The sequence below is a fragment of the Dendrobium catenatum genome, unplaced genomic scaffold (assembly GCF_001605985.2).
Source record: "Dendrobium catenatum unplaced genomic scaffold, ASM160598v2 fragScaff_scaffold_1391, whole genome shotgun sequence".
Classification (NCBI taxonomy): Eukaryota; Viridiplantae; Streptophyta; class Magnoliopsida; order Asparagales; family Orchidaceae; genus Dendrobium; species Dendrobium catenatum.
Genome location: NW_021319853.1, coordinates 671317 through 690200, shown reverse-complemented (window position 1 = coordinate 690200; position 18884 = coordinate 671317). Strand labels below are relative to the sequence as shown.

Here is an 18884-nt window from a genome sequence, read left to right as displayed (position 1 = left end):
TTAGTTGGAAGCCTAAGCTTTCAACCAATAGGCCAAGGAGAGTTGTGTATTATTATACTAATTTAAATGATAATTAAATTTTTAAAATAGATTTAGTTAAATAATTTAAAATGTACAAGTTATTACACTAGTTAAATTCAAAAAATTATTATTACACTAGTTAAGTGTTGCATAGATGAGGATGCTCAAGTGGATCAGTAGCTTTACTCTTAGAGATAGAATACGAAACAAACATATACGTGAAAAAGGTTGGACTAACTCCGGTAGCAAATAATATCAAACAGAGTCGTCTTAGTTGGTTTGTCACATAAAACATCGACCTTCTAATGACTCCATTAGGAGAGTAAACGTATTAGGTTTTGTCTATGTTAAGAAATGTAGAATCAAAAATACTTCGTTATAAAATATTAGAAATGAATTTTTTTATTAGATTTAAATGAGAATTCAACTCTTAATAGGACATAATAGAGAAAAGGATTCATGTAGCTAACCCCACAGTGGGATAAATACTTGATGTTGTTGTTGGTGTTTTTATTTATTAATAATTTTTTGTATTTAAAAATAGTAAGAAAATTGTCCCAAACAAAACATTAATAGCATAAATTAAAGTCAGATATGCATTGCCTAAAAGAGGTTTCTTCAACGACCTACTTAAGCTAAAATTATCTTAAGAGAGTGATTCTTTGTTTGTAAAGATGAAATTTAATAATAATGCATAAACTTTCCTTATTTATTTTTCTTAGAGTAGAAATACTTATAAAAAATTGTGCTAAAGTCTACCAAATAATTATGGGATGCATAATTAAAATAATCGTGAAGTATTTTAAAATCATAAGCTTGAGCCCTCATTCTAAAATAATCATCTTTGAAAGATTCAAATTAAGTTGGTTCAACCTAATGAGGGTCAGTGCCCCTTCTAAATTTTTAATGTTTTGAATATAATATATTTACATTAATAAGTGTTTGCCATTTATTTCTGGTATTTTAATAATAAATGTATTGTTGAGCAGTCGCAGATTTGGTTGAAGTTGACCTGGCTCTTGTGAAGTCACCCTGCACGGGCGAGCTTCCAAAGAACTCGCCCATGCAGGTGGTTTTCATTCATCAGTAACCTTGACTAGTAATTTTGCCTGGAAACCATATTCATTCTTTATATAGAACACCAAATAACGGTTCACCAAGCTTAATGGCCACCAGTATTGCAGCATGAAGTTGTCTAAATGAAGAAACCTGATCATTTTGATGCACTAGTAGAATGTGAATATTGTTAATTATAATGAACTTGTTCGAAAAAAAAAAGCTCAAAATTTTTATAATTTAACCATATCTAATTAAAGTTACATCACAAATTCCTTGCTTAATAGACACGCAAATGGCTAAAACACAGAAAATCAGCATCGCAAATACCTGAATTTGGTGCCGCCTAGAAATCTAAATAAACAAAGAAATGAATTGTGAGAAAAACAGCCGGAAGGCTTAGCTGCGATATGGCTGATGATCATGAGTTAAGAAAAATGGTATTTTACATTCCCAAGATAAAGACCACAAGCAGGAGCCATCGGAATTGCAGATTGCACCGTCTTTGCATTCAAGATTTTTTTCACTGAAACAAAAGAGAGAAAAAAAGAGATGATTAAGGTTATTTTCAAATATTGAAGTGAAATTTATAGGACAAAAACAGTGAACAAACCATCTTCAACGGTCAGCTCACCAGTCCCAACACGTTTTAGTACACCAACAAGCAGCCTGACCTGCAATGTGAGATGAACATTTTATAAAAAGATAATTTCAAAAACAGAAGAAAATTAGATAATTTTGAGCTTGTCTAAAACACGATGGAGAAAGATTTAGATAATTAGAGGATGCCTACAGTTTCATGTGATTAGAGGAAAAGAGAAGCAACTACTGAGGCCAAATTCATCCATTATTTACTAATTTTCCCCATAAAAGGAGTATTCATAGGCTACAAAGGCATCTAATCACCTATTAACAACCTAGCAACTCTAATAACCTATAAAATGATTTGATTCACTAATTACCCATTAGAAAAACCCCTTGTATTTATTTGTATCATTACCCACCCCTTCACGACTTTGCCCTCAAGGTCGAGCAAATATAAAAATAAAAAAAACAAAAATTAGTGAAATTTAAGAGCCATTGATGAAGGGTCAGGATGCTAGGAACCGTGAGGCAAGATGGCAAATCCGGTTGGCTGAATCTGGAAAAGACACTGACAGATCTGTTAACTACAGCAGGTTGCCAGAAAGATGAATAGACAAAACGGAGATGTTTTTTCAAGGGAAAAGGTTTTAGGCACCTAAAACTCTAGATTAGTTTGGAATTCGAATTCCTATTTGCACTCGGTTCTAGCTTTCAAAGAACTTCTGCTAAGGTTTCACGTCGATGCTTCATAAGAAAAACTTTTTGGATAGATTTGTTAGTCTTAAGTTAGAACAAAAAGGATAATTATTAGACTATTTTACATATTACTATCACAAACAATGGATTCAAACTACATTTTGGGTAACTTCTACACTGTTGTGTTTTTCATACCATTGGCCAAAGGACCGAAGATGTGGGACAATGATCGGAGGTCTGTATATAGTCAGGCAACAATGGTCGAACAACTGTAATTACTAATTAGACAATAAAGGTTCAATGACTACAATTGATTTGTGGCTCGACAGTCATAGTTGGATAATGGATCAACAGCAGTGGTATGGTGGTGATTTGATAGTCGTGGTCAAGCTGTCGTTCAACGACAATGATCGAGTGGTGATCAGATTAGGATGCTTCTAAACCACTTTTTCAAAATTTTAGTAATAAGACTTCAACCTTTTACAACTGAATCAGGTAGAGTATGGCAGCGAAAAGAAAGCTATAATCCTACTTCGAAATGAAAAAAAAAATTTATAATGCCCAAAACAACTTCCCAAAAGGTTTCTTTTACCGCAGTAATTTTATAGCTATTTTAAAAACAGCTTCAACCACACCAAATGCCCCTCAATTTAAGAAGTGTTTTGACTTTTCTTGATTTAAAAATCCCTAATAACAATTGCAGATACAAGATACAGCTTTAATTGAAGTAAAATAGAACCTTCAATACATGATAGATCATAGAAGACAAAACATATGAGAATACAACTCATCTTTTAAACCTCTTTCAAATATATAATTAATTAAATAAACTTGTAGAATGCAAACAGTTGGCCAGTTTAGAAGCCTTTTACAAGCTATTATGATCATTAAAGAGTGCAACTTACAAGGAACTTATATTAATTGTAAACTCATACACTTGCTAATATGCCAAACTTCATTGTCTACGCCCAGAATCCCTGGGTCAGATCAAATCAAGTCAACTAAAGTTCAGTAAATTACAAGCCTTAAATTGGCTTGGTATGTGCCAAGGTTAATGTCGCACAATGCTCTAAATCTACTGAAAATCACCAAATGTGAAGCCAATTCTAAGAAAGATTAAAGGATTTTTAAGCATTTTTGCAAGCAACTGCTATTAAGTCTTCACAAGAGCAAGGATCTACTTCCTCCCTGATTTATCGACATTAGCCTAGCCGAAGCCATTGCCTCTAATCCAGTTGTTGACGAAACCTATATTATTCCACTTATTGATGAAACATATCTTCCAGAAGAATTTATTATAGAAATACCTCTTAAAGGACAAGCCATCATGCCCACCTTAGCTCACCCCAAGTTCAAACTCCCATATCTTGATTCATACAAAAGGAAGTCAAACCCAACTAACCATGTTCTTTACTTTGAGTCAAACGCTTCTCTTATCAAAATCAATAATGCGTTCAAATGCCAGCTAATTTCACTACTGAAAAATCATTGTAGAATACAAAGGCTCTTCTGAATGATAAGAGTTAGGCGAGAAACTTCATAGTTTATTTCCAACATTAAAAGTTAGAAGTCAAAGATTTGGAGCTAGTAGTAGCTCAAGATGCAAAGATTTGGAGCAAGTAGTAGCTCAAGATGCAAAGACGCAAGTAATCTGAGAATGTCCGTTTAGTTAAGCACTCAATATGCAACAGCTAAAAACATTTGTCAAGTTGAGTTAACTCGCAAACCATTATATTTAATATGAAAGAATATAATTGTGTATCAACAATTTCATCATCTCGACCACATGACTTAGTTCTATGGGGAACCTGGAGAGAAATCCTTGAGAGTAATAAACTCTATCATAAAATAATTGGTACAAGCTGGAAAAGAAGTCACATAATCATCATTAGCAGCAGTAGCGGTCGCAACATCCTAATTTCCGCCTTAAGAGGGAGATTGGGATCTGAGAAACTATGATGCTGCAAAGTATGATGGTCACATTAACCTCAGTAGTATCCAACTTTAACTCCTCATCATTCTTCACTCACAGAGATTACATATGCAATGTATGACCAATCTGCATTAATACGTGCAGGTCTTCATGTATGGGATATAACAAAGTAGGGATTTTTACGTGCTCTGTGCTGTGACGGGAGCGAACGGAGTGGTTTTTTTGATTAAGTTAAACGTTTTGAAGTGGTATATTAGTAAATAGGTAACTTTAGATGTTTAATAGGTAAATATGATAGTTTTAAGTGTTATACATGTAAAAACCCCAACAAAGTATTGTATATTCCATAAAGCAATGACCTATGATACAAAGGATTGTCATCACCTCCACAATTTGTTTGAAGATTTGATAAATATTCGGAAACTAAGAGAATTTGTCATTGTTGACCCAAAACATCAACCAAAGCAAGTGCCTATGGAGCAGCGATGAAATAAAACTCCCAACAGATGCAATCCATTTGTAGGAGTCCTAGCAGTCATTCTTAGGGAAGCTGGAGCAGAAGCATCAAGACAAGTTAGCTTCCAGTGATGCATATTACCTTCTTCGAGATCTTTTATGAAGGAAAAATTGATTACCTTCATCAACAAAAATTGACAAACAAATGGCAATTCCTAAAAATGACATGATTATAGTCATACAACTTATTGCCAATTTTCAAATTGTAGCATTCTTATTGACATGGGAAGCACAGTAAATATTATATTTGAAGTACCTTTGGCCATATTTATCTTTATCCTTCAGAAGTACCTTAGGTTTTTTTTTTTTTTGAAATTGCAAATTGCATTAAACAAAGTAAAGAAAAACCCTACTACAATCTATAAAGTGATAGGAATTCTATCACAATCCTCCTCTAATAATAACAAGAAATTAGGAGGAGCATTATTAGAACAAATATCTTCCCAAATAAAATCGCCCAACAATGCCAAGTTAGCACAACAATCGGCTAACTTATTATATTCTCTATCTACCCAATTAAATAAGAAATAATCAAACTTATTGAGGAAAGATAAATCTTCATACCTAGCATCATGGATCGGAAAGGGTTTCTTAACAGCAGCCTTCAGATAGTTCACAACATTGCAACTATCACTTTCAAGTATAATACCTTTTGAATTCATCATCCAATCCTTAATAACCTTATTTAAAGTTTGAAATGCCAACAGCTCCAAAGCTTCATTGTCCCAATGAGTACATTTGATTCCAAAAGCAAGGAGAAATCTACCTTTATGATCTCTAAAAGCTCCACCAATTCCGACTTCATTAGATCTCAACAACGTTGCATCTATGTTGACTTTAATCCACTCGGGGGTGGGGGATGCCAAGTATTTGACAACGGTCTTAACAACCGATTAGCACCCCAGTGATCCCGAATTGAACTAAAATTCATAGCAATAGAAGTAGTACCGATGGCATTTGATACTACAGATGATAGGCCAATCTCTTTCCCCTCATGAATCACCTTATTTCTACTCTTTCAATAGAAGAAAGCTAGCGTGCAATATAAATTTGCAGCAAACATATTTACCTTCAACATGTATTTCAGCTTCAGCAAGCAATCTGCCCAAGAACTAAACATAGGAACTGAGAAACCCCATCTATTTGCCAAACCGATAGCCTTTTTCAGCTTTCCACATTTAATTACTAAATGCTCTGAATTCTCCACCGCATCACATCCTCTAGGACAAAGATTATCATTTGCTAATCTTCTGTACACAAGGTAGTCTTTAGATGGAATAGCATTTCTCCACAAGCGCCACCAGAACCATTCTACCCGTGGAATCAATTTCATTTTCTTAAACCAGCTCCAGAAATCTGAATTATCATCTGCATAAGACCTGGCTAATGCAGCTATAGTCTTACCGGAAAATGATTTAACAAGTTCCATTTCATCATCAGGATGATCAGAAGTACCTTAGGTTAACACCTACTATTGGGCCTCTTTATGGTTGTTTGGTTTATATATAACGCAAGGTATAATTACTACTAAAATTTTGCATATTTACATATCAAACACCCACCTAAAAATGAGCAAGAAAACACATGTATTTGTGCTAGTCCCGACCAAATTATTGAGTATTTAATGAAACAAAATATAAAAGTTGCGATTTTGTTGTGTTTTTTGAAATTTGGGAGACATTCGTATAAATGGAAGTAGTTGGAATTATTTATGTAAAGAGAAAAGGATCAAAATGATTCATTGACTCTTTATGAATGACTAAAATGGTCCTTAATTATATTAAAGGGCCATTTTGGTCCCTCAAATCTTTAAAAAGGAAGGTGAGACTATTTTGATTTTTTGTAAGGAATTGGAGGAGGATCAAAATGATTCTTTAATATAGTTGGGGATCATTTTAATCTTTTATAAAGAGTCAAGTGACAATTTTGGTCCTTTTTTCTTTATGTAAATATGCAAAATTCCACTATTTGTTCTTGGCTGAGTGATCAATTTTATTTAAATTCACATATTCTTATAAAGAAGGTTCTCTGCAGTGCACTTCTTACTGCCTCATCTCAAGTGGCTTATATTTATACTAATGACATCACTATTTCATGACAATTTGGGTTTGTCCTAACTTTCCTATTTTTCATCACCAGCAGCAAATAGATTTTATTAGATGCTGGACTTATGTTTTTACATGCTTGCTAGCATCAATTTTTGTTAGGCTGCATGAATTCAAATTATAATTTCATAAAAAATAAACTGGAAATTTTAATTTTCTTAACAGTGGTAACATCTACAAAACACAAGGCATTAATAAATTTCCTGCATCACATTTGTAGAGTTCATATGCATCGCTAATGAATATTACACAGAAAAATTTACATAATGTTTACAACCAAGATAAAGCTTAAGAAACAGAAACTTAACTATTATCTTATTAAGCATAGCTATCAAAATGTAAAATTTGATTAATTATCCCAAAATACTTCTCAGGAATTCTGTTCGCATGCAAATAAATCAAGGAAAACGTCAAATTGTCCAACTTTAGGGAAGCTCAATTTCTAATAGAAACAGAAATTTCAGCTAGCTATAATCAAGAAAATGTACATAAAAACGACTGACATATGCAGCAAACTAGCATTTTGAACTTCAACGTTCTAAATGAGTCATGGTCCATCAGAACTTGTTCCTTATCATTTTATTCTATCTAATAATTAAATAAAAAACATAACCAAAACTTAAGCGAGCATGTAGCAGAACAAAGTTTGGATGAGTTTTTTTATTGCTTACACATAAATTTCTGAGTTCGCTAATGCAAAAGATGGGTAACTTAATGCTGTTTCTTACAAAGCCTAAACAATCATCTAAAACCTAGCTTAACTGCAAAGAGAACCTAAAAGTGCGTTTGATCAGGTAGACTTAAGTCAAACGTAGGTCCTACATACTATACCAACCTATATTCAAACTTTTTATAAGCAATAAGACAACTCACAATAGCTACAGCGTGCCAACCTATACAAGTAGAAAACAAAAAGCACTTGTCAAAGACAGACAACTAACCTGGTGGTAAAGAAAGGAACGCGCTCTTGCTGTTATTACGAAACAACGATGCCTACTTCTTTCCCCAAATGATCCATTACTTTCAGTAGTGCATGTTTCAGGAGCTACATTTGAAAAGCAAGTATCATCAGTTGATGATTTGAAGCTCATTTCTCTTCTCTCTGTTCTTGATGGGAAGCAAAGAAAAGAAGCAACTTCACAAATACCAAGTTCGTCCAATGTTTTTACTGGAGAAGTTGCCTGCATGAGAAACCAAAAAATTTAGAAAGAAGTTTAAGAAATAAGAAAAATAACGAACTTTCAAGACCGTCAAAACCTCCATACTCAATTTGCTCCATAGAATGTAACCAAACCGGACAACTATGAAAGTGCTGATTCTTTGATAATAAGTATTTTAAAATAGCATTCAGACCACATTAGCACTTTCTAACTTCTTAAAAATGATTTCTGAATCTTCACAAGAAATTTGACAACTGACTCAACAATTTACTTGGAAAGTACAACGCAGAGAACCAAAATGGGAGAAAACATAACTGAAAATCTGTAAATAGGCCAAGTAATATTGCATACATAACTAAATTCTCCCCACATCGTATGCCCATAAAGGAAGAGGAGTGAATGCTTAGCTGCTAGGACAACAAGTAAATCATCATCCGGCAACGGGATGGCTTTATGCATCCAACTCCATCCAAACATGTTGACCACTAGAAAAGGTGTTAATTATAGCTTAAACATTTCTGTTTTACACTTGAGGCCTCACCTCTAGTCTACTCATTTCCCTCATTACATCACATTGATGCTATCTCTTGCCTTCTTGGTCCATCTTCTACACACAGCTATTGCCATAACAAGGTTTAAATCATCTTGAATTTATTTGTTCGGCTATTAGTTGAGTGGTTTTATTGAAAAAAAAAGTTGTGCTGTTTACATATGTGAATATTAATTATAAACACGTATGGAACTTGATAATGTAAGGCTAAGTATTTATGCTGATTGTGTATCTAATTCTATGGGGAGAGAAAGTGAACAAGAGGTGGATGGGGATCACAAGAATAGCATGGGAACACACCATTAGACATCAGAAAACCCCTAATAAAGGCAAGACTTATCAACATGATCCATATTTATTTGATATATCAATACATCACACCAATTTAGCCTTTAATTCTATGTTTTCCATCGAGAAATAAGTTTTCATGGTTAATGGAACGTTTAAAAAAAAAGTTAGGCAATCCACTAACCTCATCTGCAACAATACTGATGAAAGGGGTAGGAGGCGTGACCTTCGCTTGCTATAGCCATTGTGTTAGTAACCATATCATAAACGGCGACGAAATAGTGAACATGGTATTGTGCTTATGACTTAAGTCACCAAAAGTATCCTAACTTGTCAAAGAATTCTTAGCCCAACCCCTCTCGGTTAGCCTGAGGACTGTCCAATTAAGCAAGCATAGAGTGGTAAAAGACCAATCAATGCATGCTTAGAGTGATGAAAGTAATATGGAAAAGAGGTTTTATATTAAGAAGACATTAGTCTTGGTATGTCGGAGGCAGCAAATTTTTAGAGGTTTATTTATAAAATAAACTTTTAAAGAACAACTATATTTAGATCTAAACTTTTAGAAATTGTATAAAGCTTGTTTCTTTCAACGTTAATTATGTTTCTAAACAGTTGTTGAAGCTTTATCTACAGTTAGTAATTGTGAAACTATAAATCATGAGCTACTATCAGTTCTATTATTTATCTGGTTTGAGTATCAGTGAGATAAAGTGCATATTGCCAGCGGTGCAGTAGTGATTAATTCACGCCGTTGCTACACTTCTTCTAGCGTTAAAAACTCTTATGAATTGAGATAAACATGCTTTATTGGTTACTATTAGTATAAAAATGATATAGTGATTGTCCTGATGAGATGATTGGTTCTGATGTTGTGGTAAACACAAGTAGTGATACCTTCAAGGACTTGTAAGTCATATGATGTGATAGTTGCCATTTCTCAAAATAGCGATTTTGCGGGTAAGTATTTCCATTATGATGGATGATAAGACCTCTTATAAAGAAGTTTATATTCTATACAACTTTCGAGCCATCCACAAATATGAGTCATAAGCACTGAGGATTGACATAATGTGATGCGGACATCATGGGTTATTATCCAGACGCCAAGGAGCTACCACTCGATGTCTACTTCCTCTCAAGCCCTCAAACCATCACAGGAACCTTGGTATCTTCTTTCTTTTGGTGGCTGCCATCAATTCCGTTCTACATCATAATGTCATTGGTTGATTGATCCCCGACTAGTTGAGATGCTTTTATAGTGTACTTTAAGGGCAAACAAAATATTCTTAAACATCGAGAAATGAGGAGAAAATTAAAATAAAAAAAAACACCTGGCAACCAGCAGCTCTGAATGAACTGAAATCATGATGGCCAACAAGTATGCTGCATGCCTTCTGCAGGTCAGAAAAAGAAGAAATTAATGTCGAAGTTACTAGCTTTCTGAAACGCTAATAAGAAAAAGTTCCAATGCCTATTCATGACGGGAGGCAGAACCTTGATTGCTATAAGATCTAGTTGCTCAAACACATGCCAAGCACGGTCCTTCTCAAACACTGGTAAGGGCTCCTCTGATCCAGAGAGCAATCTATAGAAGTACCTAAGGAAAATAACCAATTATCCGGATTTTTTCCAAAAAAGATAAAAATGTATAATTAACATATAACAGAGCCAAGGTGAACATATCAACAAAAATTTATGAATTTCCATGTTTGACCATCCTTTCAAATTACAACAGAATGGTTGATGAATTTTATTTAAATGCTAAAGTAAATATTTGTTCAAATAAAACTTGTAAGAACATCAACGGACAATTTACTAATGGTGAGGTACAAAAGGTTAAAGAAAATAAAAAATACAAATTTTGATTTATACAATTAGCTAAATGCTAATTAGAAAAGAAAATATACAAACAATAAAAAGTGATAAGAGCTCTAAAGACATTGATAAGATTAAGTGGATTAACAGAGGAGATAATAAAATCTTAGTAAATTATTACAAAAAGTGAAAATGCTACTTTTAGAAATTATTAAACTATATTGTGAAGCAAAAAAAAAAAAAAGGAAGAGTATAATGTACAAAAAAAGGTATATTATAAATTGATCCAAGTAAATAATGGTAAATAATGGAGAGTTATCTAAGGAAGATTATTGAAATAATCAAGTATTAGTAGCTAGCACATTTCCATCTACAGAAACTCTGCAATTTCTGGACAACAACTTTCCACCGATAACAGTACAACCTGTGAACTGTCGTGACATTATCTGCCTTAGTAGTGGATAACAACTTTCCATCTAAAACATTATAGCTATCCATAAGCAACAACATTCTATTTTTTATGCTTGATATTAATTTTTCTACGAATTTATCAACTAATTATGAATTCTAGAATTAAACTTGTTTTCATATTTGTTCATTTACTTGATCGTTATTTCTCTACCAATTTATGTACTACTTCTAATATTATTTTTTATACATAATAAGAGAATGAAACTTGGCCATACAATCTTCCATTTTATGCTCTCTTGTTATTTTAATCTATTTTTAAAGATTGTATCATAGATATTAAAGTTCTACTCCCTATGGACAATCAGGCCCTTTCATATAGAGTTATAAAGCACTGACACTTCTCAAAAAGCTATGTAGTGTCCAACATGTACCAGACACGACACCCATTCGACACGCTCCGACCCGTGTTGGAGGAAGCCCGATTAAACAATTTTAAAAATAATTTGAACACACGTGTCTTAAATATTTTATGATTTTTTTTAAAATATAATATCTTCAACTTCAAATTTTTTATTAAAATAATTAAAATTTAATTTGCTATTTTCTCTCCACAGCCCCAAATCAGTCGTCCGAACTCAATTTCTCATTCCTCAAAACTCCCCTTTCATTTTTATCAAGCGGTTTATGACTAGGTTTCACAACAACACATGATGGTATCTCTCCAACTCCATCACAAGATCAATGTTTTAAAACCATCTCAACATTGACGCTCGACACTAACAATTTCTATACCCACAATTACACTCGTACGTTATCTCGACATCTCATCTTTATCCAAGGTCATCTCTATTGCAATCCGAGAGCCCGAGCGTATGTATTGATGATAACAAACATTATTGAATGTTATTTAGTTTCTCCTATTTCTTATTATTGTATATTTTTTCTGTGTACTAATATTTCATATTCATCATATACCAAACACCGTTAGAGAATCAGGACTCAAGACTGTGTAGTATATATTTGATTTATGCAAGAGTCTATAATTTTTTATTTTGTTTAGTCAATCATTGCAAAAAAAGGTGTATGTAAGCTAAAGCAATAGTGTTCACACTCACGGGGGAGTGAAATAAAATGCTTTAATTTTTTTGAATATCATACTGTACAATCTGGATCATATTGCATGATATATGTGATCAAAAATTAATTAAAATGTTTAAATTGAATTAAAATTTGAACTAATCATACTGTAGTACTGTACAAATTAAATTGTACAAGACGATCAGTTGTAATCAGGAAACCAAACTGCCAATCAAATTTAGGCAACATTTTGAATTTTGCAAATTGTTTTATTCATTCTTTACAAACATATTCATATTGTACAATATTTGAAAATTTTGACCAAAATTAATCTTGAAAATTAATCAATCGAATCAGGCTTAATAAACCATTAAGATCGCACAGTACAATCAATATCATACTAAACGATTGATAAAAAATGATTTTTGATCATCCAGGAGTTTGTCATAGATAGAATATGATTTGATTAAACTAATCGTACAGTACGACCATGAGATCGTATTGGACGATTAATGATAAAAATTTGAACGGATCGTACAAACCAAAATTCATCGTACAATACTGAAAGGGAGAATTGAACTAATCGTAATGTACGATCTACATATCGTACTATACGAACAAAGACAACTAAATTAAAAATTAGGGTTTTGGAGCCTATTATTTAAACATCTCTTATTTTGTTTGAGAGTATCTTTTGGAGTAAAGGGGCTTTAGTCTTCTGTGAGAGAGAGTTTGAAAAGAGAGCTTTGGGCAAGGGAGAGAAATGTGCTGTTGAGATAAAGAGAGAATATGTCAGGACCTGACCTGGAGCCTCAAATTAATGAGGAAAAAACAAATAGTAGGAAGGTTAAAATATTTCTTTTAAATTCAAAAACAGATTATCAATTACATCCCATATAAAAACTTAAGAACCACATACACATTTGAATATTTACATAAACCATATTTTACCTGATTTCGTTCGGTCGCTATCTACTGTAGCGTATTCCTCTCCTTCAGCTATTTCTACTTTTTTGAAGATTTATTTGAAAAATTTAGTATTACAGTTTGAGTTTATAATAAATGGATAATCACCATTTCATATACAACAATTAAGCATATAAATTAAAACATGTATGTTCATTTAGCATTCTTACACAGTTAATATATGCATAATCTTTTATATATTGTAGATTTTTATAACATATCATTCACATAACTTATTTCTTATTATGTTTCATTTATTCATTTCCATTTAAGACATATTCATTTTCCATTTTAGTTAGTACAGGATCATCGTATAAATGTACTAATAAATGTACAACCATTTTCATTTAATGTGCACGGGTACGTTGCTTCCCCAGCTAGTATCATACGGGGTGAATACCCATAATTTGCTGAAATTTCTACAACACAATTGAAATTATCAACTTTGTTATTTTTGTGCTACAATTCCCTTCCAAATCTCGAGCTAGATATAAACTTCAATACTCGTCAGAGCTCAATTATGAAAATCTCTTATTCTTCAAATAACACTAATTTGCATTAATTGCTTTATTAAAACAAAACATCTTCAAAACATTTCAGAATTAATTTGATCTTTAAGAAAAATTTCAATGCATTGGGTATCATCTATAGAATATTGACTCCTTCAATATATCTAAATTAAATTTCATAATCTATTACAACTCTCTAAATTTATAAAAATTATTTACCTCAATAAGCCTTCTTATCGCTCTTTGAATCGAATCTCTCCCCACCATGTTTCTTCTTCCTAGTTGATAATCACCGATTATTTCATCAAATAGAAAAATTCAAAATAATAATTTAAATCACTTACTCTTCCTTCGCTGTTGGAAATAGAAACCCGTTGTTTCAATCTTTTGAAAAATTTTCTTCTCTCCAAATTTCCTTAATTTTTTCTCCTAATTCCTTCATTTACCTTTCAAGAAGACATTCATATCTAGTTAGATAAAAGAAATCAAGCAATAATTTGTACATAAATGAAAATAATCACAGAATAAAGCGTCCTTCTTCGTCTTCTTTCTCTCAATTAGTTTCCCTTGACACAAAATTTCTTACCTTTTTTTTTCCTGCAGGAATAAGCAAACAGAAATTATGACTCACGAGGAGTCGTTACTTTTCATTCTTGTACACAAATCGAACCCTCCAGGAATCGAACGCACGCATGCGGCCTGCACGTTTGCGAACCTGCTCGTGGTTTTGCTCCCGATCTAATTGATTTTGTTCGCCTGCCAAACTGAACCAGTTATTACAAAATAGCCATGTGGGATCAAGGAAGCCTGAGAGGAGTCTACACATGGCTGCTCTGGCCATCTTCTTACACCATGAGTCAAAACATCACTTGAGGGAAACTCCAAAAAAAACCTCTTGGAGTCAAAGGGCCACCAGCAACTCCACCACACAATTAGTGAAAAGGATTCGACTACTCTGCCGCATCGTTGGTGAAAAAGATTTGGCTATTCTGCTGAACCGAGTTGGTGGAAGAGATTATTGTAAAGGTTTCTCTGCCTTGTTTGTGGGACTAAAATGAGAGACACTAAAGAGTTTTGTGCAATACCTGAATAAGACTTCAGGGAGTGGATGTAGATCAAGTTGACCAAACCACTCTTAAATTTGGTTGTATTTGTTCTTTTATTTTTCACATTTTTTTTTCTATGATCTATTCTCTTGCATATTTAGTTTCATGCAATCTGGTTTGTATAGGGATTGTTGTGAAGTAAGACTTATGATTGACTGAGGTTTATTCCTAGTTGAAAAAGAAATAAAAATAAAAAAAGAAAAAGAACAAAAATATATATTTGTTTTTCTACAAATATCCAAAACACAAAATAATTTTGGTTTCATTATTCACTTCCAAATTAAGAAAATCTAATTTTAATTTTAAGTTGTCAATTTATTTTTAATTTTCAAAAAGGATTTTTTGAAAGAAATTTTTTAAAACACCAATTCACACCCTCTTTGTGTGCCATTGTAGTTCAAGTGGTTTAACAACCATAAATTGAACTTTCAATTAGTAATGGAAAAGTTTCTATAAATTTGTGGTTTAAAAACCTAGGGAAAAAAATTCATGGCACACTTTGGAAATAAAAATACCACGAATGGTTATTCAATAACCTATCCATCATTGTTTAACAATATCCCATTTAATTTCTGAAAAAATTTATATGTCTACTTTATTGCAATCAATTGACTACCTTACCGGGCTCTCTTATTGCTTACGAGCAAAATGTGAGCTAAAGACTTTTAAATACAAGTGCCAAGAGAAAAGAGAAAACTATGGCACTAAGGCTGATGACATCATTAGAAATAGCTCTAGAGCTAATGAGAAAGATGATATAACTTTGATGAATCGCAGTTTAAAAGCTTCTTAAAGATAAGCAAAGGTAAAACAAGTAAATTCAATAAAGTTTCTTCTGGCACTATTTATTTTGAATGCAGGAAGTCTGGACATCTTAGATTTAATTGACTCAATCTTAAGATACACCCTACGAAGGAGAAGAGTGAGGATAAGTCAAATGCAAAAAGAAAAAAATATAGATTACAAAAAGCTTTCTAGGCAGACTCAACCTCGAATTCATCTGAACAAGAACCAAAATAGGAGGTAACAAATCTATGTTTAATAGCCAACAATACAATTATTAACTCTGATGAAGAGGAGGTATGTGAGTTATCGTATGATGATTTATTTTCAATTTCCGAACAAATGCATAATTCATACATGAAACTAAAAAAAAAACATAAATGTTTAAAGAAAGAACTTTATGATGTGAAAAATGAGCATGACATATTACATAAAGAACACTCTAGTCTTAAGACTGAACATGTTTCATTAGATAAGAAGCATGCAACATTATTAGATGAATTTGATATTTTAAATAAGAATCATATTAAGTTAACTAAGTCACATGATTCCTTGAGAAATTAACATATTGAGTTAGAGGAAGCATTCAAGGAACTAAAGTCACTTGCAATAGAACTAGACAACAGTGAGCATGCATTGAAATTTGAAGTGGCTAGTTATAAAAGTGCTAAAGATCATTTACAAGAAAAAATAAGAGTACTATTAAATAATACTCCATGGCCTACACTCTCACTAAAGCCACAACTTAGGATTAGGTGTTATTCTTATGGCATGCTAAGACAAATAGCATGCACTTGCATAATACACCATAGAGCACACCTAGTTTGGAGGCACAAAGGTTCATCACAATATATCATGCATAACATTCATTCATTGAAGCATACGGTGGAATCCAAACTCGCTTGGGATCCCAAATCTAACCATTGATTGACTTTGTAGGGATGCTCTCATAAGAAGTCAAGTCAAAGCATAAAGTACCTAGACAGCGGCTGATCAAGGCATATGACGGGATATCTGAAGCTGTTCATGACATTAGTGATCAAGAGTGGAGGCAAGGTAACTTTGGGTGATAATACTACTAGGAAAGTTGTTGGCTCAGGTACAATTGGAAAATCTATTTATCATTGAAAATGTACTTTTAGTAGAATGATTAAAGCATAATCTTCTTAGCATAAATCAATTATGCGGTAAACGATTTGATATTAAATATTTTGTAAAAAATGTCTTATTACTTTTAATGGTAAAACTATTTTAGAAGATAAAAGAATTACAATGTCTATATGCTTGATTCATCTTGTATTGATACTTCTGATGATATGTGTTGTTTGAAAACTATTTTGGATAAATCTTTGTAATGGCAAAGGCAATTATGTCTTCTGATGATATATGTTGTAATAAGAATTTTAGATTTGTGATAGTAGATTCTAGATCCACTTGTGTTAAATTCTTAGTACATAAGAGTAAGTCATTTGATGAGTTTAAAATATTCTCCACTTAGATTCAGAGAAAGTCAAATCGTTTGATATCTACCATTCATAGTGATCATGGTGGAGAATTTGAGAATGAAAGATTTGAATTGTTTTGCAAAGAGTCTTGAATTTATCACAAATTTTCTGCCCAGAGGCCCTCGCTGTAGAATGATATAATTGAGAGAAAGAACACGATACTAATGGAGACAGCTAGGACAATATTAACTGAGTATACCCTACCTAGATATTTTTAAACAGAAGCACTGAATATTGCATGTTATGTGTTAAGTAGGGTGAACATTAGATCCAAGTTAAATAAGAAACCTTATGAACTGCTTAAGGGTAAGACACCTAATTTTTCACATTTGCATATCTTTGGGTGTAAGTGTTTTGTGCTTATAAATGGTAAATCTCATCTAGAAAAATTCGATTCTAAGGCGGATGAAGGAGTCGTCTTATGTTATTCATCAATAGGTAAAGCCAATAGGATCTTTAATAAGAGAACGTTAGTCATAGAAGAACCCACCCCCATGATTTTTGATGAGTCTGATAGATTAGTTGAACCCAGGATAGATGATGATGATGAAGTAGAGATTACCCATGGAGTAGATACCATTGACCTAGGAGAGGGAGTAAAACCTCATGAGGCATTGCCTAGAGAGTGGAGATATTCCTCTAGTCACCCTAGGGAACTTATCATAGAGATCCATTAGTAGGAATTAGGACTAAACAAGACCTTAGAGAAGAGGTTAACCATACTGCATTCATTTCCATAATGGTCCATTTCCATAATAGAACTGACCAACGTAGATCAAACCCTCAATGATGACTTCTAGGTCTTAGTCATACATGAGTTAAATCATTTGTTAAGAGTAGTGTAGACACCATCTTATTCTTAAGAAAATAGGAAATCATATACTTATAGTTCAAATCTATGTTGACATACTTTTTGGATCTACCAATGAAAAACTTTGTAATGAATTTTTAGATACTAAGAATAGGGAGTTTGAAATAAGTATGATGGGAGAGCTAATTTATTTTTTAGGATTTAGAGTAAAGCAGAGAGAGGATGGTGCATTCCTTAATAAGACTAAATATATTAAGGAGATCTTAAAAAATTTTTATATGAAAGGTTATAAAAGTATAATTGTAAAAATTGGTTTGGTTGGGCCATATCAACCGAATCGACCAACCTTCTAAATAAGACGCGGCCTAACAGAGGGTCGGTACGGGGGCTATTCGCGCGAAATAAAGACGGTGGGCGGACGACCGAAATTGCACGAAGGGCTTGGGGAAGATTTCTTTTTCCAATTTTAGCAATCTAGCGTGTTTGGAGATAAGATTAAACAACTCTTTTTCATTCCTACCATTCAAAGAGTGATAATTTTGGAAGAACTTGCAACAAGCGGGAGGAACGATGAAGAAATAGGAAAAAGGTTTGTTTTTTATAAATTGTTTTCCATTTCTTTATCTAATAATTAAAAACACCAAATTGAAGGTAAAGGAAGAGATTTGAAGCATAGAGAAAGAATTTTGAGGGAGGAAGAAGAATATAGGGATTTTGAGAAAATTCCTAATTGTAAGTAAATTCTCCATGTTATAGCTTTAATTAAAATTTATTAATTAATCATATTTCTTTCATGAAAGTTATATTGTGCAATTTTAGAAATTTTGGAGAGAGAGATCAAGATTATAGGAGTTGATCAACCAAGGATTCAACAAGAAAAGGGAATTTGAGATTTGAGGTTGTACCCTACGTCAAAAACTTGGGAGATTCAAAGTGGATAATTATACTTGTATAAAATTATACTATTTATCTTCGTTTCAAATATGAA

At 32.8% G+C, this 18884-nt stretch overlaps 1 protein-coding gene across 5 annotated transcripts in view; it reads right to left on the bottom strand.

Annotated features, from left to right (window-relative positions):
* Positions 1-1289: 1289 nt before the first annotated feature.
* Positions 1290-18884, bottom strand: part of LOC110094718 (tRNA pseudouridine synthase A) — a 34512-nt gene continuing 16917 nt past the window's right edge. For 3 of the 5 annotated variants that reach the window (XM_028699779.1, XM_028699782.1, XM_028699783.1), the window contains 5 exons: positions 10408-10510; positions 10245-10307; positions 7854-8093; positions 1691-1751; positions 1290-1603 (listed from right to left, as the gene is read on the bottom strand). In XM_028699779.1, coding sequence (XP_028555612.1) covers positions 1506-1603; positions 1691-1751; positions 7854-8093; positions 10245-10307; positions 10408-10510 — 565 coding nt within the window. In that variant the 3' untranslated portion in view covers positions 1290-1505. The remainder of the gene's footprint in view (positions 1604-1690; positions 1752-7853; positions 8094-10244; positions 10308-10407; positions 10511-18884) is intronic. The other 2 variants (XM_028699781.1, XM_028699780.1) reach the window with 2 other exon arrangements.